Raw genomic sequence first — 25183 nt, forward strand, 5'->3', positions numbered from 1 at the left:
GTTCCAGAGTTGCAATGTAAGCAGTCAGTCCCCCATATCTCTGGTGCGGCAGGTAAGCAACTGGACCCTGTTGACCCAAGTGAGAAGACATGTTTCAGGTGTAGGGCTCCAGCCCCAGCTCAAGAAGTTTGGGGCAGGACCAGCTCCACCTCTAAAGCAATATCACAGAATAGGCTAGAAAAACAAGCAAGAAACAAACAAACACAGGAACCTAACCATAGAAAGTTACTATGATGACAGGAAAGATCAAAACACAAACTCAAAAGAGGACAACATTGTCAAAACGCCTATATGAGAAACCTCAAAGATAAAAGATGAATTGGTCTCAGATCCCAAACGAACTCCTAGAAGAGCTCAAAAAGAATTTTCAAAATCAAATAATAGAGATAGAAAAAATGAGAATTATTATGCCATGCTAAAAAAAAGAGCCTAGAAATCTGTCAAGAAACTTTCTGCTCTCACCAACTATGAGTGCCTTCCCTCCCAAGCTACTCTGTATTCATTTGATACATATAATTGCCTACTTAGATACTGTCTCCTCGTTTGGATTATAAACTCCTTGAAGGCAGGGACTGTTTCATTTTTATCTTTGCATGCCTTTGGCTTCCTTTAAAAAAATGACTGCTAAATCATTCCCCAGTTGACAAATGGTCAAATGATATTAAAGTAGTTTTCAGATAACTATCAATAGACGTGAAAAAGTGCTCTAAATCATTGTTGATTAGAGAAAGACAAATTAAGGCAATTCTGATATTGGTTAATATGAGAGAGAGAAATGACAAATATTGGAGGGGATGTGGGAAAACTGACCCAGTAATGCACTGTTAGTAATGTTGTGAACTGCTCAATTGTGTTTGTGTGTGTGTGTGTGTGTGTGTGTGATGGGTCCATTCAGAATAATGCCTTTAAATATATAAAATACACAGTATTACAAAAGAGATCAATTATATTAAAATATAGTTATTGACTTTTTTATAGAAAGCAATTTCACAAGAATTCCTGTTAAAGAAAATGGTTTAATGCAGATTTTTCAGGGACATTTCCCTTTAGCTCAGGTGATGTTGCATAGTGATAACCAAATACTCCTGTCTCTTTCCATAAGCTATTTTGAATTTTCCTGAGCTTTCAGAATTCCTTTTTATGCAGAGCCAATAGTTCTCTTTAGCAGATCAAGCTAAGGGATGCCCATCACCAGACTTTAAAAATACTAAGCAGAGAGACAGGATTAAGGGGACAAACCCTCTGTTTCCATTTTGATGCTCAGTCATGCAGGCTGTGGGGATCTGGGTCCCCTTGATTGAAGTTCATGCTGTGTTAACTCCTAAAGATGAAGGTCTGTAGAATGAAAAGGGCCAAATATGGTGAATCCTTTCCCAAGTACTCAGTTGACAGGAATGTGACTATCCCACAGCTCAGGTTCATGTTAAATCATGTCAACGTTTTTTTCTTATACCTGTTTGCTCACATTTCACATCTATTCTGCTCTATTATTTTGCTTGAATAAGGTTTGGATCCAACCCAACCTAATCCAATGTGACAGAAGCAGTACTGAACAGTAATAAGAGAAGAGCCTCTGTTGTGAGATAACTGGTTCAAATCCTGTTTTTAAAATATCACTAGGATTAAAATCACTAAGATTAAAGATTAAAATAATCACAACACCCCCCAAAGAGGTCCAGGGAAGAAGAAAAGGAACCATATGTCAATATCTCCAGCACTTCTTTTTGTGGGAACTGCCCATCAATTGAAGAATAGTTGAACAAATTATGTTACATCAATGTGATGGAATATTAATAACTGTGCTATTAGAAGTGAAGAGATAGCCTCAGGGTAACCCTGGAAGAATTGTATGAACTGAGGCAAAGTGAAGTGAGCAGAACCAAGAAAATAATTTCTATAATAGCAGTTACATTGTAAAGACAAACATCTTTGAAAAACCTAGGGACTCTGATAAACACAATGACCAGCCATGATGTCACAAGTCCAGTGATGAAGCAAGATCTCAAGATTCTGATAGAGAGGGGATGGACTCAGATTTTGGAATGACACAAACACAAATATATATAAATATATATATATATATATATGTATATGTTTATGTCTATATTTACATGGGGAAATTAATTTTCTTTGACTATGAATATTTGTTATTTGTTCCTTTCTCTTTCAAAGTAGGGAGAGAAAATAATAATAATTAGTATTTATATAGTTCTTACTATGTGTCAGATACTTTATAATTATTATCTCATTTTATCCTCATGACAACCTCCAAAAGTAGGCTATAATTATCTCCATTTTGCAGTTGAGAAAACTGAAGCAAACAGAAATTAAAGTGACTTGCCCAGGGTCATAAAGCATAGGAAGTGTCTGAAATAAAAATTTAATTTAGATTTTCCTGACTCCAGGTCCAACACTCTATCTACCACGTCACTGAGCTGCCTCTGGATTCTGGAAACCAGAACCAAAACCAAATAGAATGAAGACTTTTGTAAAATTAAAAAAAAATTAAAAATCTAAATCTTGCTTTTGATGCTTACTCTTTGTGTCGTCTTGAACAAGTCATCTAACTTCTTGGGACCCATTTTCTTCAACAGTATATTGCACTGATTGCATCACAAGGTCTCTGAGATTCCTTCCATGAAGCTGGTGCATTTGGGGTTTTTGTTTTCTTATTCATAGGCAGCAGGGGCTGGAGATACAAAGAAAAAAATTAAAGAAGCTCCTTCCCTTGATGAGCTTACATTCTACTGGAGGGGCATAACATGTAAGCAGAGAGGTAGAGATGGGATACTTCAGGGAAGAAGTGAATGCAATATGAATGGAGAGAGGGCCTGGGGGGGCTGGCCTTGGGGCCAGCTTGCTCAAAAGTCAGGAAGTGGGAGATGCAGTGCCAGAAGAGAAGGAATAGTGATCAAAATCAAAAGATAAGTATAAATCATTTCAGGATAAAAATAAAATTAATAATAATAATAATAATAATAGCTAGTATTTATTTAACACTTTAAGGTTTGCAAGACACTTTACAAATATTATTTTATCCTTCCAATAATCCTAGGATCCAGGTGCTATTAGTATCTCCATTTTACAAATAAGGAAACTGAGGGAGAGATTAAGTCATTTGTTCAGGGTCATACTGTTAATAAGTCTGAGGCTTTTGAATTTGAATTTCCTGACTCCAGGCCAATTCACTAGCCATGACTTTAATAAGTTGTATAAACCCTTGATTTGGATATTTATATATGCATGTATGTTTACATGCATGCATATTTGCATATATATATGTTTACTATGACAATGACAACAATAGAGCAGGGCCCTCTTCAGTCATCTTGATCCATATCTGGTCACTGGACCCAGAGGGCTCCAGAGGAGAAAGTAAGAACTGGTGATTTTGCACAGCACCTTCTTACTCAAATCCAATTTTCTTATGTGATCCTCTTTGAGAGTGAAGGCCAAATAAGCACATTAGGCAACATGTCTTTCAATGATTAAGCATTCAAGATAACTGACTATGCACTGATCAATGGACATGCTGAAAAACTCAGTGACTACTTGCAATCTAATTTAGATAAAACAAAATGGAAGAAAAGATTGAAATTCCTCACTTGCTAGCTCTCCATCATTGCAAGACTCTCATACAACCTTCAAGTAAGACAAAGTATATCTGAGTTCAAATTCTGGCTTTACTTCCTCCTTCCTAGGTGAGCAGAAGTCACCTCTCTTCCAGGCCTGGATTCCTCATCTTGGGTGGCCCAAATGACCTATTCCAGCTCACAGAATGTTAGAATGGAAAACTGAGAGAGTAGGGAGTCCAATGCCTTCATTTTATAAATGAGGAAGTTGAGGCTTTGAGAAGGAAGTGGCTCACCCAAGACCACAAGGTTGATGAGAAATAATTATAGCTTATGTTTCAATAACATTTTTTTAGTAACTTCTATCACAACTATCTGGCCTGATACCTGGAAAGTCTGCCTTCTCTGAGGCTTACTACCTATATGACCTTAGGCAACCAATCAATGAATAGATCAATCAACCAATCAATAGATGAATCAACAGCATTTATTCTATACTTGGGGTGCTCGGGATAGAAGGCCAACCAAGAAACAAGATTCTGCCTTCAGGAAATTTGCATTCACTTGACTAGATGGCCTTTTAGGTTCTAGTTCCAGATCTTTAATCTTATTAAACTATTATCACTTCTCATTTTACAGATGAGTAAACTGAGGTTGAGAAAATTCAAGAGAGTATCCTATGTTCCTACAGTTTGGAAATGTCAGAATTCCAGTCCAAGTAGGCTGATGTCATTTCCAATACTGTTGATGCTGTGGAAAGCTGTGGGGTCAGAGGATGCAGGTTCAAACTCTGTCAGTGTTACTACTGGGTGACCTTGGGCAAGTCACCTTGAAATCTCTGGCACTCAGTTTCCTCATGTGTAAATTGAGGGGACTGAACTGAATGGGCTCTTTCAGCTTTATACTTTCTTGGCTACACAGGTTGGGGAACCTTGTCGGGTGAAAATTCATCACCAGTCATTTAATGGGGTTTAATGATAGCTCAGGGAATGGAAAGCTGTTTGAAAAAAAAAACTGGCTCTGGAGAAAAATAGAAAATAAATGAGCAGTGGTCACACCCAACTTGGTACCTTTTAGATTTTCCATTTCTGGAAGGAGAAAGTGAGGCTAGTGACTTTGCACAGCCCTCCCTCACTTAAATCTAATTCCCTTGTATGGCATCACACGCCTGATGTCACGGTCTTCTTGGAGAACCAAGGGCAAACTACAACAATAACAGACTTGCCATTTCTCCAAGTAAAGGCATCGTCTCCCAAGATGAAAAAGCCCTTCCTTAGATCCTGTGACAATGTCTTCTCCAGTCCCTCTAGAAGTCTCTTTAAACAGCCCCACCCTGCAGTGAAAGGCAGCTAGCCACATCACACCTGCTACTTAACCAAATATCATTCCAAGGCCAGCTAAAAATAGGGAGCTCCTGGGGAAGGTAGGCAGGTGAACTGAGCATAATGGCATCTTCCTAATGAGGCTGAGACCACAAGACAGATGCGCACATTGACAAGTTTAAGTGAATTAGCCTGGGAAGCTGCTTCAGAGCTGTATAAATGTTATTAAGAGGAAAAGGAGATAGAGGACAAAGAATGAAGAGAAATGCTATGGAAAAGTGGTGGAATTATCCCCCTTCCTCCACGCAAAAGGAAGTGACTTTCTTAAAAGGTGGGGGCAGGTAGGTGGTGAAGTAGATAGAGCACCGGCCCTGGAGGCAGGAGGACCTGAGTTCAAATGTGACCCCAGACACTTGGTAAAGACCTAGCTGTGTGGCCTTGGGCAAGCCACTTAACCCCATTTGCCTTGCAAAAACTAAAAAGGTGGGGGTAGTCAAGCACAGACCGGACTAACGTCCTTCAGGTAGTGAGTTCTCCATCACTGGAGATCTCCAAACTAGGGCTGCTCCTCTGGAAGCCCGGGGGATTGTCGGGTGGATTTAGTTCAGGCCTGGACAGGGCTGGGTGGTCCCTGAGCACTCCGCCCACTGTGGCAAGGCCAGAAGCCTCACTAGGAGGCTCCCCACGGCCGGGGTTAGTAGGCCTGGAGATCTGCAAGCCAGGGCAGACTTGAGATTTGTGCACAGAGGAGATGGGACCAAGGTCTCTTCCAGGCCAGTAGTTCTCTGTTCTCTGGTTCTTTACTTCTAAAGGGAAAGGGGACAGAATGGGGGGGGGGGGAGTCATTGAAGGAGGCACAGAAAAGTTGGGAATTTCGCAGGTTTCAGAGCGTGGAGGAGGAGGGAGGGAGGAGAAGCAAAGAAGGGGGAGGGGAAGGTGGTGGAGGATGGAGGACAAGGAGAATGAGGGAGAGGAGAGAGTGGGGGAGGAGGAGGAGGGAAGAGGAGGGGCGGGGGCGGGGCGGCCCGGCGGCCGAGCCCCCTCCCCTCGCCTCGCCTCCCCTCCCCCGGGATGCGGCCCCGGGCGACTTTAAGAGGAGGCCCGCCCCCCGCGTGACGCCCGGCCCAGGCGGCTCCGGAATTGGCCGCGGCCCGGGAGGCGGGCGCGGAGGGCAGCGGGCGGGCCGGGCCGGAGGCAAGGAGGGAGGCCGGGGATCGGCTCCGCCGCTGCCGCCGCCGCCTGTGCCGCCGCCGCCGAGGATGTGGAGCCGCGGGCGGCGGCCGCTCCCGGGCCAGGCCGGGGCGTCCGGGCCGCCGCCGCCGCTGCTGCTGCTGCTGCTGCTGCTGCTGCTGCCCAGCCCCGCGCGGCCGGCGCACATCAAGAAGGCGGGGGCCACGGCCACGGCCACGGCCGCCGCCCCGCCCGCGGCGCCCGAGCCCGACCGCGCCGGCCCCTTCGGGCGCTACTACCACGAGGCCGAGCTGGGCGCCGAGCTGCTGGCGGCCGCGCGGCCCGGCCTGGGCCGCCTCTACAGCCTGGGCCGCTCGCTGGAGGGCCGGCCGCTGTGGGTGCTGCGCCTGACGGCCGGCCTGGGCGGCCCGGCGCAGGGCCCGGACCCGGCGGCCGTGGGGCCGGACCCGGGGCCGCGCGTGGCCGGCCGGCCGCAGGTGAAGCTGGTGGGCAACATGCACGGCGACGAGACGGTGTCGCGGCAGGTGCTGGTGTACCTGGCGCGCGAGCTGGCGGCGGGCTACGCGCGCGGGGACCCGCGCCTGGTGCGGCTGCTCAACGCCACCGACCTCCACCTGCTGCCCAGCCTCAACCCCGACGGCTTCGAGCGCGCGCGCGAGGGCCGCTGCGACCCCGCGGCCGCCGACGGCCGCACCGGCCGCTACAACAGCCGCGGCCGCGACCTCAACCGCAGCTTCCCCGACCAGTTCGGCAGCGGGCGGCCCCCGGCCCTGGACGACGTGCCCGAGGTGCGCGCCGTCATGGACTGGATCCGCAGCAACAAGTGAGGCGGCGGGGCCGGGGACTGGGCTGGGCAGCTCCGGGGCCGGGCCGGGGACTGGGCTGGGCAGCTCCGGGGCCGGGCCGGGGACTGGGCTGGGCAGCTCCGGGGCCGGGCCGGGGGCAGGCACCTCGGGGGTGTGCGGGGAGGGGGCTGTCCTGCCGAGGGGGGCTTCCTTGGGGCCGTGCATGCGTTCTGTCGGGAGGTTGGGGATGTACAGGGGACCCCCAAGCCAGATATACGGCTGAATGTGCCTTTGAGCCCAAGTGGCAGACCTCCCGGTGTGACAGAGTGCCCCAAGGGGCCCAGGACCAAGAGTCCCGGGCTGGCCCCCCTATGGATCAGTGTCTGATGCCCACATCAGAGGCTCCTTCCAGATGGAACACCCCCCCCCCCCCCCGGCCATCTCGGAGGGTGGACGGAGCATCCCTTCCTGGCCCAGCCTTGCTTCTTCAGCCGCTGGACGTGAACCATTCAGGGGGCCTCTGTGGCTGGTGGGCTCAGAAACTTCCCCAGGCTTCCTGGGCCTGGCTGAGACAGAAGCAGTTTCTTCCTTAAGAGAAAGGAGATAATTACGCTTAGCATAAATAGGCTCTCAATAAATCATTATTACTTGACTAATAAAATCATAAGACACCTGGAAGGAACTTTAGAGACCATCAGAGCCTCATTTTACAGAGGAGGAAACAGGCCTAGGGATACAATTTGGGGGCATTGAGTCAGGCAGCCTCAGATACTTAGCCACGTGATCCCGGGCAAATCACTTAACTTGTGTTTGCCTCAGTTTCCTCAGCTGCAAAATGGGGACAGTCATAAGCCCCCTACATCCCCAGATGTTGTGAGAACAATTGTAAAGCCCTCTCCTGACTCTAGATCCTTTGCCCTTTCTGTGGTACTGCTCTCCACCCCCTCCAGGCCCCTTGAAGATCCCTGCCTGCCTCTGTGATAGTTTGTTTACCCATTAGTGCTTAATGCAGAGCTCTGTTTTCGATTTACCTGGCTGTGGGTGCTGGACCACTGAATAGGAAATATGACGCATGTGTTTCTATGGTTGACAAGGGATAATCCTTTCCTAAATACCGGAAGTGATCAAATTAATAGAAAATTTGCATAGCATTTAAGCAAAAAAGAGAAAAGAATATTAAAGTATTTAATTCCCCCTCCCCCCCATTATAAGTAATCTTGAAATGACATTTCTTAGCCCAAGTTTATCTTGAGGTTGCCCTACAAGCTTCATTTTGGATCTAGAACCTTGATCTTGGACTGGTGCCTAATGATCCTAGTGATCAGGTGGCACTTGAACTACCTTGAAGGCAGAGAGGAATCATCTGAACCCGGTGGGGAGCCAGGGCGAGGGGACAGTCCCGGACACTTAGCAATGACATGCCAAAGGTCACCCATTGCAAAACTGGCACTTGATTCTGCCTAAGGCAGCTTTGTTGGCCCAGTCTTTCTTTTTTCCACTAGACATTTGTGCTGTTTCAGTGACACTCAGAAATCAAAAAGAATTTGCCTTTATTAGGGAAGGAAATAGGATTCATGGGGGGCACCTATGTCCCCTAGGATCAGTAGTCTTATCTTGTAGTTTGCTAGGCTTGTGTCTTTTTAGGGTACAAGTGACAGTTTTATTGCATCAGGTTGTTTCTGGGAAAATAGTATCTGTGTTTATTTAAATGGAGTTATATGTATATATTAATAATAAATATACTTTGAAATGAAAGATTCATTAAGCCAACCTTAAAAATAATGTGGAAAATTCAGATTTTCTGAATTGTTTATTCCTTTTCACCTGTGGGGATTCTGTGGAGAATAACAGTATCAAAGGTTCAGACCTAGGAAGCATCCCAGAGCCTATCTAGTCTAATGTGACAGATGAGGTAACTGAGTTCCAAAGAGGCAAAGTCATTTGTTTAAAAATACATTGGTCATACATAAGAGACAGAGATGGAATATGAACCCAGAACCTTTTAATCTTTAGATTTTTAGAGCGCACTTTCCACTCTTATCACAATGAATATAACAGAAAGCTGATTGACATGGACAGAGTACAATGTTCACCTCAAACTAGGATGATTCATATTTTTAAAAATTACTTTTTATATCACCTTCATTTCTTTTATTCCCTTGCCCAGAGAGTCATGCTTTCCATCAACGAACAAAAAAGAAAGATAAAGGGAAAGCCACAATCTAACCAACTGGTTATATTCAGTATATTCAATGTTCCACATCGTGGTTCCCTCCCTTTGCAAGGGATTAAGGGAGATATCTTTTCTTATCTCTTCTTTGATATAAAACCTGGTCATTATAATTTAGTATTTGGTTTATAATGTGTTATGTCCAATTTAATGGTGAGATCTCGGAGAACAGCAATGTCTCACTCTTTCTGTTTTTAATCTCTAGTTATCTCACAGATTGAGTGCCTAATAAAGATTTTTCCTTTTATTTTTTATATCATTTACATTATTATAGTCAGGTGATTCATACTCAAAAAAAGTATTTATTAATCAGTAAACATACTTAATGTGTTAGACAGTGTGTTAAGCGTGGGGATCATTAGAGATAAACAATGGTCCTTGCCATGTTTCTAAGATGTTTTATTTAAAGTACTTTCCTCATGCTATCCCTGGGTACTGTGTCATTGTCTCCTTTATTGATAAGGATACTGAAGACATAGAGAGGACAGATGACTTATCTAGGCTCACATAGCTAGTAAGTGTCAGGGGTTGGATACTTGAATAAAATGTTGACCAAGTTGTCAAAGGACAATCATCTTATTCCACACCTTTTGTCCATTGCCTCTCGGTCAAGAGGTCAACCAACTTTGGCAGTAGGCCCCTGGAATCCTGTTTGATCACCACATGGATCAGAATTCTTAAGGCTTTCACATTTGTTTGCCTTTATGATACTGTTGATCTTGTATAAATTGTTCTCCCAATTCTACTTACCTCACTCTGCATCAGCTCATTTGAATCTTCCCAAGTTTCTCAGAAACCATCCCCTTCTCACATTCAGGTGCCAAATTTTTTCAACCCTGAGCTGGGTAATCATAATGGCCAAACTTGTCCCTGAAAAGAGGGATGAGAAGTGAACCTTCTGTTCAGAGGAGGGGGCCTATGGGTTGATATATCCAGTAGCATCAGGTTTAGGTAATTGTTACTTTGCTGAACTACTATTCTTATTTTATGTTTTTTTTCTTTCTCATATTTCTCCCCTTTTGTTCTGATTCCTCTTTCACAGCTTGACTAATATATAAAGGGTCTTTTTTTGAAGTCTTTTAAAATTTTTTTTTTATTTAAGCCAATAGAGTTAAGTGACTCACTCATGGTCATACAGCTAGGCAATTATTAATGTGTCTGAGGCTGGATTTGAACTCAGGTCCTCCTGACTCCAGGACTAGTGCTTTATCCACTGCACCACGTAGCTGTCACTGAACATTCTTGCTCTTTTTTTTTTCTTTGTAACATGGGATAATTTTAGTTGGAAGGGAAGACTATATTCAAAAATGAAGGGGATATTAAAAAAGAAAGGATTGCAATAAAAATTCTTAAAATTCCTAAAAGGAGATATGAATTATTAGTTTGAGATTCTCCTTATAGGACCTCATTCATTTTATGTGCTTTTGAAATGATCACAGATAACTCATTTCACTCAGTTTCTTGTTATTTGAAGTGATGAAGAAAATGTGCTAGATTTAGATGTAGATTCAAATTCTGGCTCTCTTATTTGTTCCCCCTGCAACTTTGGGGAATTCAGTTAATTCCCTGTGCCTCAGTTTCCTCCTTTGTAAATTAAGGGGGTAGGACTCATATAAATCCAAGATCCCTTCCAGTTCTTTTTTTTTTAAGATTTTTTTTTTCAAGGCAATAGGGTTAAATGGCTTGCCCAAGGCCACACAGCTAGGTAATTATTAAGTGTCTGAGGTCGGATTTGAACCCAGGTACTCCTGACTCCAAGGCCGGTTCTCTATCCACTGCACCACCTAGCCGCCCCTCCCTTCCAGTTCTAAAGCTGAAATCCCAGTGGCATAAATGACCTTGATCATGTCATAACTTCCTGTACTCCTCGTTTCCTCTTCTATGAAATGAGGAGGAGGTTGTATCCAATGACTTCTTCAGTCCCAGCTCCAGATCTGTGTGCTGGTGATCCCAAGTCACTTTTTTTTTTTTAGACCTTGACCAATCCAGAACTGCCTTCATCTCTCTTAGCTGATCTGGAGTAGGTGAGAAACACAGCTATGATACTCTAAAGATGTTTTTAAGTATGCAAACTAGAAAATAAAGTGATAGCCCATTTCAGTTTCGAAGACCTGCCACAGAGAACACAGGAATGTCTTAGAGTTAGGTTGTTTTTGGCCAACGTGGGAACAATAAAAATGGTGGTGGTGGGAGTGAGCAGTCAGACAGAACCCAGTAACCATGTTACAGGTATCCCCAGGGGAAACCAAACTTACTTTATATTAATTTATTGTATACTTAAGCTTTCCTAAGAGAATAGTAACTCCAAGAGATTGGGAGCAGTTTTCTTTTTGTCTTTATATCCCTTGGAACTTTATATATCTAGCTTTCCTGGTACATCAAACTATAGGATACTAAGTATATAGGGACACAACTGTAATAAATGCTTATTCATTGTTACTACTGCTATTACTACCCCACCACTATCACTACTACTACCACCAACACTACTGCTACCATTTCAGCTACTACTACTACTACTACTACTACCACTACTACCACCACCACCACCACCACCATGTTAGCATTTATAGATGTCTCCTCCATCCTGATAGATGTACAATGAAGAAAGGACTAGACCTGGAGTCAGAAAGACTCATCTTCTTGAGTTTAAAATCAGCTTCACACTAGCAGTGTGACCCTCCCCCCCATACAAGTCACTTGATCCTTTTTGACTCAGTTTCCTCATGTAAAATGAGCTAGAGAAGGAAATGGCAAATCAATATCAGCCAAGAAATCCTCAAATGGGGTCATGGAGAATGGGACATGGCAGAGGAATGACAAAATAGCAACTTCTGTGTTCCAGTAACTATGCTAACAAAGATCTCATTAAGTGTGTTATTCCCATTTTAGATGTGAGGAAGGTGAGGCAGCTAGACTTACCTAAGATCATATCCCTGGTGTCTGGTTGCATTTGAACTCAGGTCCAGGACCCTTTAACTTGAACCACTTTAATGCTTGACTGATGAGCATGGAGTAGTAGGGGCTCAGTTTTCTCATCTATAAAATGAAGGGTTGGGCTAGATAGTTACCTGTACATCGAAGTCTTAGCTTCTCTTTCCCTTCCTCCTCCACAACCAGTCATTCTGTGAAATAGAACCATCATAGACTTAATTATGTTAAAACAAATTTTCTTCTGTGTCCCCAGTGAGAGAGACTGTGGCTCACACGGGGTCCAGAGCATTAGTGATAATTACTGGAAGACAGAACTCAGAAAATGTATTCTAACAGAGGATAGGGAACTGGTGTTTGGTGTTTTGTAACATGGACAGGCCTGTGATATGGGAAACAGAGTGGAAGGTGACCTAACCCTGCTCTTTGGTTTTGGCCTTTTCCATAATCCCCAAGCTGCCTTTGCTATTGCTGCATTTGAATGGGATGGTTTTGCTTAAGTTCTTCAGTAAAGCAGCAATATCCAAGCTATGGGCAGCCGACTCATCTCCCACTGCTCTCTGTGGATGCCTCCGGAAATAACCTCTTTTATCTAGGGAGCCAGGCAGAAAAATAGGGTTTAAAAAGAGAGCAGCTCTGGGAGGGACCTTGTAAAAGTAAAAAGCCTTTGATATCCACCATTGTCTCTCTTTGCAAGTGGGGCCTCCAGTGGGTCTCTGATTTTTGTTGTGAATCTTCGCAACTTTGGCTTCCTTTTTAGAAATGTGAAATCGGCCCATGTGTGTTTATAGCATAGTGGTGGATTGAGTCAGAACACATCCTGTTTTGAAATGTGTTTCCCTTGCATAAGCCTGCCTTAATAATGGCCCCAATGTCATTAAAATTCTAAATTTCCCCTGGCCAAATGCTTTCTCTGAACTGATATGGTCCAGAATTGAAGGAGTGCAAAGGGGAATTCTTCCCCATATAAAACCTCTGTAACCTTAGTTTATTGTGGCTACTTTTTGATTTAAGGATGGGGCTACTGCCCATCTTCCTCATCACCACATGGATTACCCTTTTTGTTTCATTCATTCATTCATTTTTTGTTTTGATTATGTATGTTTATTTGGGGGGAAAGATTTATTGAAGTCTTTTTGTTTTTATGCCTATCACTTCTAGATCTATTCTTCCATTTTGTGGAATTTTCCCATAAATAAAGAACCTTAGATCAGACCAACTGAAAAAGTAACTCCATCTGACAGAATATGAAAGGTCTCCTTGCTGTTGTTTTTTTGTCCTTTGTTCTCGAAAATGAAAGACCACGACATCAGGGAGGTGATGCCATGACAAGCACATGAATTGGATGTGAGTAAGGAGGACTGTGCTAAGTCACCAGCCTCACTTTTTCCTCCAGAGCCATCTGGGTCCAGTGATCAGATAGGAATCAGGATGACTGGAGGTGGCTCTGGATAGGAAGCAATTAAGGTGAAATTGACTTGTCCAGGGTCACACAGCTAGTAAGAGTCAAGTACCAGAGATCGCATTTGAACTCGGTCCTCCTGACTCCTCACCACTGTACCTTCTCAGGAATGAAAGCAGGATGGAGGACTATTCTCCACACTTCTTCAGAGTCAGCATTAGATCTCAGGTTTATAGTTTAGCTCTGGGTCCTGAGAAGTCAGTTTAGTAAAGTTCAAGCTCTGGTCACTTCTGGCCAGCTGAATAGGCAAGAGTATGGGGTGCAGGTCCATCATCCATGGACCACCCTTGCAAGGTTAGAGAGGCAGTGTGTTACAGAGCAAAGATGGCACCTCCTGCCTCTGGAGCATCATTACCTTAGAATTAGAGCTGGAAGAGGTCATCAAGGCCCACAGTTCCCTCTTATTACAGATGAGGAAAGGTGACTCAGGTAGTAGGGAGGTTCCCAACCTCCAAATCTAGAACTCTTTCTAGGGAGCCTGGGTTCCAGTCCCTCCTCAGTTTCCTCACCTAAAATGAGGAGGTTGGACTAAATAACCTCATGGGTCCCTTCCAGCTTTTGATAGATGATCTTGTTATTTGGCAATTTTATTTTTCTGGTTACAAAAACTCATTGGAACTCTCCTAAGATAGAGTAGGTGGAGTAGGGCAGATTCCTATCTCGCAGGTGGGGTGGGGCAGATTCCTATTGACTGAAATCCTAGCTCCTTTAGAGCATTGAAGTAGGTCTTTGGGTATTTTTCCATTATCAAGAGGAATGACTATCTTTGTATTTAATCTGCTAATGCTTCCTCCATTTTTCTCTCTTTCTCTCATAATGTATCAAACTACATTCATGTATTTTGGACAGGGATGTGTACTTAAGTGTTCAAACTGTTAGATACAGATCTTGAAAGCCTAGGTACAAAAGGTGTTATGGAATTTAAAAATGCTTATCCTGTTTGTGGTTATCATTGTTGCATTTCAGTGGATGAATGATGGTTTCTTTTCTTTTCTATTTTTAAAGCTTTGTGCTTTCTGGAAACCTCCATGGTGGCTCTGTGGTAGCCAGCTACCCTTTTGATGATTCTCCTCAACACAAGACCAGTGGCATCTATAGTAGGACTGATGATGATGAAGTCTTCAAATACTTGGCCAGATCCTATGCCTCAAAACACCCCATCATGAAAACTGGTGATCCCCACTGCCCCTCGGACGAAGAGGAGACTTTCAAAGATGGGATCACCAACGGAGCCCATTGGTATGATGTGGAAGGTAGGACTCTGCTCCTTTCTCTCCTTGGTTTTGGTGGCTATTGGGAGGGTAGTGGGAAGTAGGAGGTTCAAGCCCTGTGGTAACTCTGTTGCTTAAGAATTGTTCAGCATGGGGCGGCTAGGTGGCGTAGTGGATAAAGCACCTGGAGTCAGGAGTACCTGGGTTCAAATCTGGTCTCAGACACTTAATAATTACCTAGCTGTGTGGCCTTGGGCAAGCCACTTAACCCCATTGCCTTGCAAAAACCAAAAAAAAAAAAGAATTGTTCAGCAGTTCACCTACCCTCTTCAAAAGCTGGGAAACCCTCAATTGTTACATTAAAGCCTTCAAATAAAGATGGCTAATGACTTCCTTAGCAAGTCGTTATACTGAAAAATTACTTTTTCTAATCCCCTCCTTTTCCTAAATTTATCTATGGTTCAGTCCCTGAATTTTTCCCTGAATTTTTCCCTTGGTGAGTTAGTTGTGGTCTGACTTTCGATACCTCTTCTGTTGACATCTCCCACCTCTGTCTCCTGACATTATGTAACTTTCCCACTTGGCCCATGGGGTGTCTTCAGCTATCTCAGCTACTTTTCTTGAGGAGAGTAGGATGGAGTTTTGTATTTCTTTATAATGCTAGGCCCCCAAAACATCATCTTGGACTGCTTCATATTAAGGAAAATAGATTCACAACTAGAGAAGACTTTAGAGGACATTGTTGAAAATAACAGAATTTGTTTTCCCAAGGGCAAGGGATGAAAAGGAGATTTCACAGTTTTATAGAAAATCATCTTTTTTATGTTCTCTGTGTATGAGAAGGTGCTTTTTTGAGTGTTTAAAAATATTTACAAATTAGCCTCTTTCATATAGTAATCTAGAGATGATTTCTTTATATCTTTGTCATGAAATTGTAGACCTTTTCTTGTTGTGGAAGTAAACTAGACTTTTATAAGATTCTTTTTTAAAAAAATTTTATTTATATAAAGCAATGGGGTTAAGTGACTTACCCAAGGTCACACAGCTAGGTAATTATCAAGTGCTGAAGCCGGATTTGAACTCAGGTCCTCCTAACTCCAGGATTGGTGCACCATCTAGCTGCCCCTAAACTAGACTTTTTAAATAATATCATCTATATAGCACTTTCAAGTTATTATTTCATTTTAACCTCACAATAACGCAGGGAAGTAGGGCTGTTATAATCATTTTGCAGATGAGGAAACTGAGGCAATCAGAAGTTAAGCAGTTGCACAGCTATTCAGAGGTCAGATTCAAACTTGGGATCTTGTGGACTCCAGTTCCCTTCACTCTCTAGCTACTTTTTTTTTAAAGCAGAATAGAATTTTTAAAAATTCTCCTTTTAGCCCTTGGCTCATGTTTTACAAAATATAAGACTTGTCAGAAGAGAGGGTCCATATGAAGCATTAATTATGTAATTCAGATGAGAATTGATCCATCTCCCAGTATTATAATAAAAAAAAAATTTTAAAGTTACTAAAGCTTTGGAGATGGTTTTTATTTGGGAAGCTCGTAGTTCATAATTATTTGACCTTTATAAGTTACATAAATGATTTTGTTTTTAGGTTCAAAGATTTAGTTTATGACCTTGGTCAAATCCCAAGCCTCTGGGCCTTGATTTCCTTATCTATAGAATGGGGCACCCCCTGACCCCCAGTTAGACCAGGTGACCTGAAGCCCCTTCCTGTTCTAGATCTGTGATCCTAATAGTTAAATGCTTATTTTTTTCCCTTTTGTTAAAAAACATTATTGCTAACCTTTTTGAGAAATTGCTTTTGGTTGATTAATTTACCTCTTCATTAGCTACCTATGAAGAAGTAAAAACGTTTGGACATGTTTCTGTTTTCTCCCTGTTTGTACGTGTCTCTGAATTTGTGTTGACTCATTTTTCTAGCTTATTATTGGTTAGCCACCTCGGCAAACCTTGACCTGATTTCCCTAGTGGTGGAAGCCATAATGGTTTCTTCATGGGCAGCTTAGCACATTGTGTTTATCTTCTGTGGGGCCCAGACTGAGCTGGAGCTTGTGATACTGCTTCAATTCAAACCAGGATATCCTGAAACTGGTGGGACGGGCCCCAGTGATGTGATTCAGATATGTGGCTGGCTTTGTCCCTGTCTGATTCACATCACGGATCAGTGCTTGCTAAGTGTTTCTGAGAAAGCTCTCGATTTTCAGGCACTGCGGTCAGTGTCTTGAGAAGCAGAAAAAGCAGGTTAGATAAATCACAAGGTTTTACTCAAGGTTATGTTTGGATTTTCCCAGGTTGGTGTTCCCTCAAATGGAGCAGTAACCACAGTAGTGGTCATGAGGATGATTTATTGGAAAAATTTTAATGATGTCATTTTTTTACATCATCATAATTTGCCTTCTCCCCATTAACTAGCTCATATAATAGTATTTTTAAAGACAAAGATAATCTGCATAACTGACCAGTATATCAAAAAAGCCTGGAAATTAGCAAAGGATACCACACCTGTAAATACACCAGGAGCTACATAGAGAATGGTATCTTCTTTGTAATGTTCTATCTTTTCCTTTTGAAATTTTTGTTGTGCATTTTCTCTGTTCATCCATTCTCCCCAGTAAGAGCATTTAATTTCATCGACTTAGGCAGGTGAGGAAGCTATTAGTTTTGGTATTACCTTGTATGTAACTTGTCTGTTATTACATAACCAGTATATGCTGGAGGCAGAGCTCTAACCCAGTCCTTGAAAGCTGACCCTAAACCAGTGATCAAACTCAAATAGAAATCGAGCCCACTAAACTTCAGTCCCTAAGGATCTCTGCAAAGCTGCATATTGACTTAGAAAAACCACGTGTTAACATCATCTGTGCTTTATTGTATTTTTATTTATATTATTGAATTTTTCCCAATTACATTTTATAATCTTGTTTGGTCTGTGGGCGTTTCAACACTTCTGGACTATGCAGATCTAATTCTCACCAATTTTATTAGCTGATATCCTGAGTGATGGCTTGAAGTTTCCAGAGTACTTTCTGCTTGTTTAAGCCTCACCCCAACCTTGTGAGGGAAGTTCTCTAGGGGTTATTCTCCCCATTTTATGGATGAGGGAAATGAGACTCAGAATTGCTGGTGGTCAAAAGTGTTGGAGATGGGATCTGAACTTGGGTTTCTCTTGACTACAAGACCAAGGCCAATTCTGTTTCAATTGTTGTATCACAACATCATAGATATGCATCATACTCAAACAAATGGATCCCTGTACAACATAGTGACTAAGAAAACCACAAATTAACATTATCTATATTTTGTTGTATTTAAATGTTTCCTTAACATGTTTTACTCTGGTTTGGACAATATTGACTTGTTGGACACTTCTGTGTCCTTTAACTTTTAGACAATGGAAGACCATTTTGGAATTTGCTATGGTCAGGAAGAAGAAATGTGTCCCTCACCCTGTGAAAAACAAATATAAAACTTAACTTTTTATTGGGAGGAGGACAGGAGGAAAAACTGTTGGAGTAGAACTTTCAGTAATTTCTCATTAGGATGATTATTTAAGATTTTAAAAGGATAAAACATGCTTTTCAGTCCTATGTGATAGAACTATGATAATGAGATCAATGCCTTGGCCTCTATTTGGTGACCTTACCAGATGAGATATATTAACTTCTTATTTGGCATCTTTATAGTCAACCTGTGTTTCTTGGTGAGATTAGGATTTGGTCCTCACTGGGCAGGAAATGATTCAAACGTAGCCAGATTTGGTTTCAGATAGCTTACTTTGTTGTGGCAATTATACCAGAACAACTCACAAGGTACAAGATTATTTGTTGTTTGTCCTTTTTGGAAAAGGACCAATGACGTCAGGAAGGTGATGCTATGACTTGCAAGTAAATTGGGGGCTGTGCTGCCAGCAGCCTCACTTGCTTCTACAGAGCCATCTGGGTCTAGTGGCCAGATATGGATCAAGACAACTGAATATGACCCTGCATGTAGGGGAAGTCCTTGGCCTTTTTAAGTTAAGGTCTTTCCCAGGTCTCGGTGTGATTAATCACTGCCCATTCAGTGATTAAGGCTACATAAGAGATGGGGCAAAGAATGACCTTTTTTGCCTACTCAAAAACCAAACAAAAACCAAACCAAAAAACTTAATCTGAGAGGGTGAAAATCCTCAGGGTTTCTGGGTAAAACAAAAACAATTACTATTTATATTCACTCTGCGGTGATCTGGGCACAAACAGTGACCAAGCTGGGAGGGTAGAAAGGAGGAGGGCCTGGAAACCTAGATATCTTGCTGAGGTTTCAGGGATTAAAATTTACATTCATTTGGGCAGAGCAACTCAGGTGAGGATATAACACCCTAGGAGAGAGGAGATGGAGAGATGGCAAAGGGAAGGAAGAGGAACTGCATTGCCATCTGGGACCAGCCAGTTGAGTCCTCTTATACTGATAATTGAAGGCTCAATGGAGGAAAAGGGCAGCTAGGTGGTGTGGTGGATTCAGCCCTGAACTTGAAATAAGGAAGACTCATCATCCTCTTGAGTTTTAATCCAACCTCAGACACTTAACCAACAACCAACTGTATGACCCTAGGCAAGTCACTGTACCCTTTTGCCTCAGTTTCCTCATCTGTACATTGTAAATTGAGTTGGAAAAGGAAAGGGCAAACTTCAGTATCTTTGCCAGTAAAACCCCAAATGGAGTCACCACTGAAAAAAAAATGAAAATAGTTATCTGGAGAATACAGTATGCTCATATGCTCCTGAGAAGGTAGTCAGTCAAGACCATGGCCTCCCAGAATTTTTAATCTTTATGGGTTTCTATAGACTTTTAGTCTATCCTTTTTTAAAATAAATATTCTGTTTTGGGATTCTTCTGTTTCATCCTGGGCTCCTCTTTTGTTTGTGGGATCCCAGAGAAGTATTCTTAAGTTCTAAGTAATTTTCGGATCAGACTCTTCTGCTCATGAGCCCATACCCAATGTGTTTATATTTACTAGCCAGCCAGAGGACATAAAGTTCAAAGTAAAGATTTTTGATTGAATCATAATCTTGAATTTGATAAAAGTAATCAGAACTCTCCTTTCCCAAATCAAACTCACAAAACACCCTGAGTAGCTCCAACTTCAGCTCTTCTATAGAAAAAAATCAAAACATTCTATTAATTGCACATTTTCTCACCTGTTACATCTCCTATGGCAACAGGGCTAGACAGGATATACATAATTGTTAGTTTACCTATGAAAAGAAGTGTCAAGGGGTCTGGTAGGAAGCTATTTAATGCTTTGAGAGGATGTTAGGGGAGAAACACTATCTGTAGTGTGCCAGATAGTTAATGTGTAGTGGTCTGCAATGAATTAATAATTAAAGGAAATACTTTTGGGAAAGATAAGTAAAATTGGCTTGTTTATTGAAAATGCAGGAGGGGCTAGGTGGTGCAATGGATAGAGCACTGGCCCTGGAGTCAGGAGTACCTGGATTCAAATCCAGCCTCAGACACTTAATAATTACCTAGCTGTGTGGCCTTGGGCAAGCCACTTAACCCCATTGCCTTGCAAAACCAAAAAAAGAAAAAGAAAAGAAAAGAAAAGAAAATGCAATTGGTTTGGCCACCACAGCAAAAAAAAAAAAAAAAAAAATGGTCAGGTGGTGGTAGAGGAAAAAGATCCCTTTTAATTTAAACCCAGAAATGGATATAGATGATTCCTCTGACACTGAAGCAGTTAAGAATCAGAAATGAAAAAAATTACCTTCTTTAGTCTGAGTTATTATAGAATTTGAAAGATTTGGTGTCAGTTTTTTAAAAAAATAAATTGAGTTATAGAAGAAATAAAATAGTTTCTAATAAATATGTACCCTCAAATGTGAGTTTGAATCAGGGTTATACATTAGTTTTATGTAGTAGAAAGAGCATTGACCTTAGAAGTCAAATCCCAACTCAAACATGGCTCTGAGCCTCAACTTTCCTAGGTGTGATATGGGGGGGTGAAGAAAGCACCCATCTTACAGAAGAGACTTGCAAGGCATGATATAAACCTGAGCCACTCTTACTATTGGCTCCCACTGTTTTGGGGGGCTGGAATTGCTAAATGGAATTATTTATGAGGAAATATTAGAAATTGTGAAACAATCCTTATTCCTATTTGTTAACTCTTCTCTCATCCTCTGGAAAACGAGACGATGAATTTTCACTGTGTATCTTATGGAGAAGTGTTAATATTGATGGAGTCCTGTTTCTTGGAGTTGAATATAAATTTGTATTTGGACACTGACCAGAGTTGTGAAGCTTGTGTCCCTGGGAATTCTCTACAATGGATACAATAGGTCCTAGTCTTCATTCATTCGTGTAACAAATATTTTATTGAGCTCCCCCTGCGTCAAAGTCATTTTGTTAGGGGCCATGATGGATTTACAAAGATAAAGAATTTGTGATTTCCACTCTTAGAAAATGTATAGCCTAATTAGGGAGGCAGAAGATCTAAGTATGTAATAGCCTCCTTCCTTTGCAGAGATTGTGGGTGGGGAAGAGAAAATCATTGCCTATACCTCCGACTTAATTGATTAGTTTTACTAAACTTCTCAACCCTCTTTTTTGTTTTTTGATCACAAAGGGTCCTTTTTACTGGGTAGATAAGGAGGAAAGGATATAATTGGAAATGAGGATGATGTATAAACCAAAGATATAAATATTATTTTTTTATTTTTAAAAGACCTAAGCACAGCATTTTGGATATGGGTTGCCAGAATGCAAAGGGTGAGGGAAGTTGTGTGTGTGTGTGGGGGTGCTCAGTCTCATTCAAAGCAAATTTGGAAAACTTTCCTGAAAGAGTTTATTTTGGAAAAAGATGTGTTCTTGGAGATACAAATAGTTCTATTGGTGAATAGTCATGGTAATGGTGAATAAACTAGTTGTGGCATAGATGTGTGTGTGATATAGTGGAAAATGGGCCAGAGTCCCATCATAGAAGACTCCTGGATAGCTTAGTGAAGAAATGGGTGAACTCATAGGGTCCTAGACTTAAAGAAGAAAGTATTTTGAGTGTGTATGTAGATAGATAGATTCCTGGCACAGTTTTATTATTGAAGATCCCTTCAAACCCTTCAATTCTGTGATTACAGCTCTAGACTCTGTTCTTCAGTCTGTGGGAGTTCTTGAGCCAGGGTGTGTGTGTGTGTGGGGGGGGAATTCATTCTAAACTGACACCTGGCCTTGTGTGGAGTATTCCTGAGTGGCACAGAAGAGGCTGAAGGCAGGGAGACCAGTTAGATAATGTATCATCCGGAAGGAAGTTTCCTGAAAACCCTGCAGGCAGAAGTGATTCATATTTCAGTGGAATCTAGGAAAGAAGGTCTGGATCTCTTATATGTCATGGACCCTTGGAAAGATGGCCTGGTGTGAAGCTTATGGGCTTCTCCTCAAAATCCTGCTTTTCATTGTATCAGATACATAGGGTTATAACCAAAACTAAATATAGTGAATTGGTTTTTTTTTAGGTTTTTGCAAGGCAGATGGGGTTAAGTGGCTTGCCCAAGGCCACACAGCTAGGTAATTATTGAGTGTCTGAGATCGGATTTGAACCCAGGTACTCCTGACTCCAGGGCGGGTGCAATATAGTGAATTGTTAAGCAGGTTTTCCTTGGTCTCTCTTTACCTTTCACCTCTTGTTTCTGGTTCTGTCTTGTGGGACCAAGCAGAACAAGAGTAATTTCTTCTTCATGTGACAAACCCTCAAATCCTGGAACACAGAATCTGTTCTCCCCCCCAGGGTCTTCTCTTCTCCAGTTCAAACATCTCCAGTTTCTTTGGAGATTTATTATACAGCATGGATTCAAGGCCCTTCACCATGCTTATTGCTTTCCTTTGTATATTTCCCAGCTTATCCATGTCCTTCTTGAACTGTGGCATCTAAAACTGAACATAAACTCTGATGCAATTCAAAATCTCATTAGCCTGTGTGGCAGCCTCATTATGTGGAATCCATTGTCCCATTCAAGCCATCAGATAAAGATCTGTATCAGAATGTATCTGTATCATCTGTGCTCTTTTTTTGTCTTGCTTGTGAAATTGATTTTTTTCTCCCTAGTGTAAAATTTTGCATTTATCCCTGTTGAATTTCATCTTCCTAGAGTCAGTCTATCACTCTAGTCTACTGATAGCCTTTTGGAGGCTGACTCTGTCATCTAGAGTGTTGGTCATCCCTCTTAGCCTTGTATCTCCAACTGGATGATGCCTCAGTGGCCATCTAGTCTTATCACCCTCATTTCACAGAGAAGGAACCTTGAGGCCTGGGGAAGTCAAGGGACCTGACCTTCCTCTAGTCTGGTGTCCTCATTGTAATACATGAAGTGACAGAGCTTCAAACTGTTTTGCCCAAGGACAACACAGCAAGGAAGTTAGCTGTGGCCTCTGACTCTATCTGGCATCCTTTTCCTCCCCATCTCCATGTTCTTGCAAAGTAACATTGCTTAGGGTGATACCTTGCTAACTCTGCCCTCTCAGAATCAGAGAAACCTGCAACCAACTTGGATAGATAGACCTGGAGCTGGGGCCACAGGCCAGGGCAGGAGCCCACCTCTGAGAGCCTTCCTCCTTTTAGGGTTGATGAAAGTGGTCAGTTTGGGGAAGGTCTGTCTACAAAAGCAGACGGCAGCAGGTATTTTTGAAGATTTAATTTTGCGACTGTTTCTTGGCATAATCTGACTGATTTCAAGCCAGGAACAATTCAAGTCAATTATATTTTTTAAAAAAAAAATTGAACAGATGGGTATCCTTTTTTTCCCCCACCTCACCAAGCTAAATATCCTTTTGGTTGGCTAGTTCTCTTGTGCAGAGATATGTTAGCTTTGGGGGGAGGGGAACTGTTGGATCTGAATCTCAAATCTTAACACTTTGCTCACATCTAAAAATTGCTTTTAATAATCGCAGCTCCTTGGGGAGCCAGCGCTAGCTAGGCTGTGGGCTTTGCCATTTGGTCTCAAGGAAGGAGTAGATGAGTCTGTTTTTACTGGAACCATGCCCAACTCTGAGATATCATTTTTCCTTTGCTTTTATCTGCAGAAAGAATATTTGCTTCTGCCTTGGGTCACAAGTTTCCTTTTGTAAATTGAAGTAACTTAATATAAATGTTGACCTTTGAGTTCAGCACAGGGGCCTGTTTTGTAACTGGAGAGCTGGATTGGTACTCAGGTGGTGGGTGAAGTGCCATTTCTATGGGACTTCCCCCCTCCCCACTGCCTAGTTCGGTGGGATCAGATGACTCTCAAATTAGTTGAACTTTTTATTTCACTTGGAAATAAAACCAGTAGTCTGTCAGTAACCATTTATTAAACACATTTATTAAATACTCCAGTCCTGGGCTAAGCTCTGAAGATATAAGAAAGGCAAAAGACAATCCCTGTCCTCGGAGAGCTTGCAGTCTAGTGGAGGAGAAAACATGTAGGCAGTTTTATATAAGCAAGATGTATATGGGATAAATGGAAGATAATCAACAGAAAGAAGACTGCATGGAAAAGGGATGGGGGGAAAACTTCCTGTAGCAGGTGGAATTTTAACTTAGACTTGAAGAAACTTAAGAGGTAGAGATGAGAGCATTCTAGGTATGGGGGATGGCCAGGAGAAATGCCCAGATTTGACCTGTTGGGGGGTGGAGATCTCAATGGAGGAACAGCCTGGAGGCCAGTGTCACTGGATCTCAGAGTACATGAAAGTCATAAGACTGGAAAGGACTTTGAATGCTAAACAGAGGGTTTTGAATTTGATCCTAGAGGTAATAGGGAGCCACTCACTGGAGTATCTTGAGTAGGAGGGTGATGTGATCAGACCAGCAAGTTAGGAGGCAGAGTGATGGGGATGGATTGGAGTGGAGAGACTCCAGCAGATTATTGTAGTTGTCCAGGTGATGAGGGTCTGATCCAGAGTGGTGGTACTGAGAGAAGAGAAATGGGGGAAGTGTAGCAGAGATGTTTCAAAGGTAGGAATGACTGAATTTGACAACTATTTTGATACAGAAGGTGAGAAATAGGAAGGAATTGAAGTAAACATCCTGGGTGACTGGGAGAATGGTGGGTATCTTAGACAATAATAGGGAGGTCAGGAAGAGGGAGCATTTGGAGGAGGAAGATATTGAGTTCAGTTTTGGAAGTGTTGAGTTTATGATGTCTATGGGATGTCCAGTTTTACTTGTCTAGTAGGGAATTGGATATATGAGAGAAGTCAGCAGAGAGAGATTAAGGTAGGACACTTAGATTGGAGTATGGTCAGCATGGAGGTGGTCCTTACATCTGTGGGAAGGCAGTTAGATGGCCCAATGGATAGAGCACTGACCTTGGAGTCAGGAGGATGGGAGTTTGAATCTAGCCTCAGACATTTGAAACTAACTAGCTGTGTGACCTTGGACATGTAATTTCACCCTGATTGACTCTCATCCAGGGCCATCTCTGGTCACCCTGATCCATATCTGGCCACTGGGACCC

The 25183-nt window shown here is 42.3% G+C and overlaps 2 protein-coding genes and 1 long non-coding RNA gene across 7 annotated transcripts in view; 1 reads left to right on the top strand and 2 right to left on the bottom strand.

Annotated features, from left to right (window-relative positions):
* Positions 1-2667, bottom strand: part of TMIGD1 (transmembrane and immunoglobulin domain containing 1) — a 56223-nt gene extending 53556 nt beyond the window's left edge. Inside the window, exon 1 of the mRNA XM_074189132.1 lies at positions 2538-2667. The gene's annotated coding sequence lies outside the window, so the exon portion shown is untranslated. The remainder of the gene's footprint in view (positions 1-2537) is intronic.
* A 3471-nt stretch (positions 2668-6138) lies between these two features.
* CPD (carboxypeptidase D) overlaps positions 6139-25183 on the top strand; it is a 63972-nt gene continuing 44927 nt past the window's right edge. For 4 of the 5 annotated variants that reach the window (XR_012468782.1, XR_012468783.1, XR_012468784.1 and 1 more), the window contains exons 1-2: positions 6139-6908; positions 14499-14746. Coding sequence is in view for 2 of the 5 variants with exons in the window: in XM_074189140.1 (XP_074045241.1) it covers positions 6154-6908; positions 14499-14746 (1003 nt within the window). In the remaining 3 variants the exon portion in view is untranslated. Of the gene's footprint in view, positions 6909-13893; positions 14127-14498; positions 14747-25183 lie in introns of those variants that run through there. The other variant, XM_074189141.1, reaches the window with a different exon arrangement.
* On the bottom strand, positions 9856-13811 carry LOC141488777 (uncharacterized). The gene is made up of 3 exons (XR_012468785.1): positions 13593-13811; positions 12172-12225; positions 9856-9970 (listed from the first exon to the last, which is right to left on the bottom strand). It is a non-coding gene; the product is annotated as an uncharacterized LOC141488777 (long non-coding RNA).

The sequence above is a fragment of the Macrotis lagotis genome, chromosome 5 (genome assembly GCF_037893015.1).
Source record: "Macrotis lagotis isolate mMagLag1 chromosome 5, bilby.v1.9.chrom.fasta, whole genome shotgun sequence".
Lineage (NCBI taxonomy): Eukaryota > Metazoa > Chordata > Mammalia > Peramelemorphia > Peramelidae > Macrotis > Macrotis lagotis.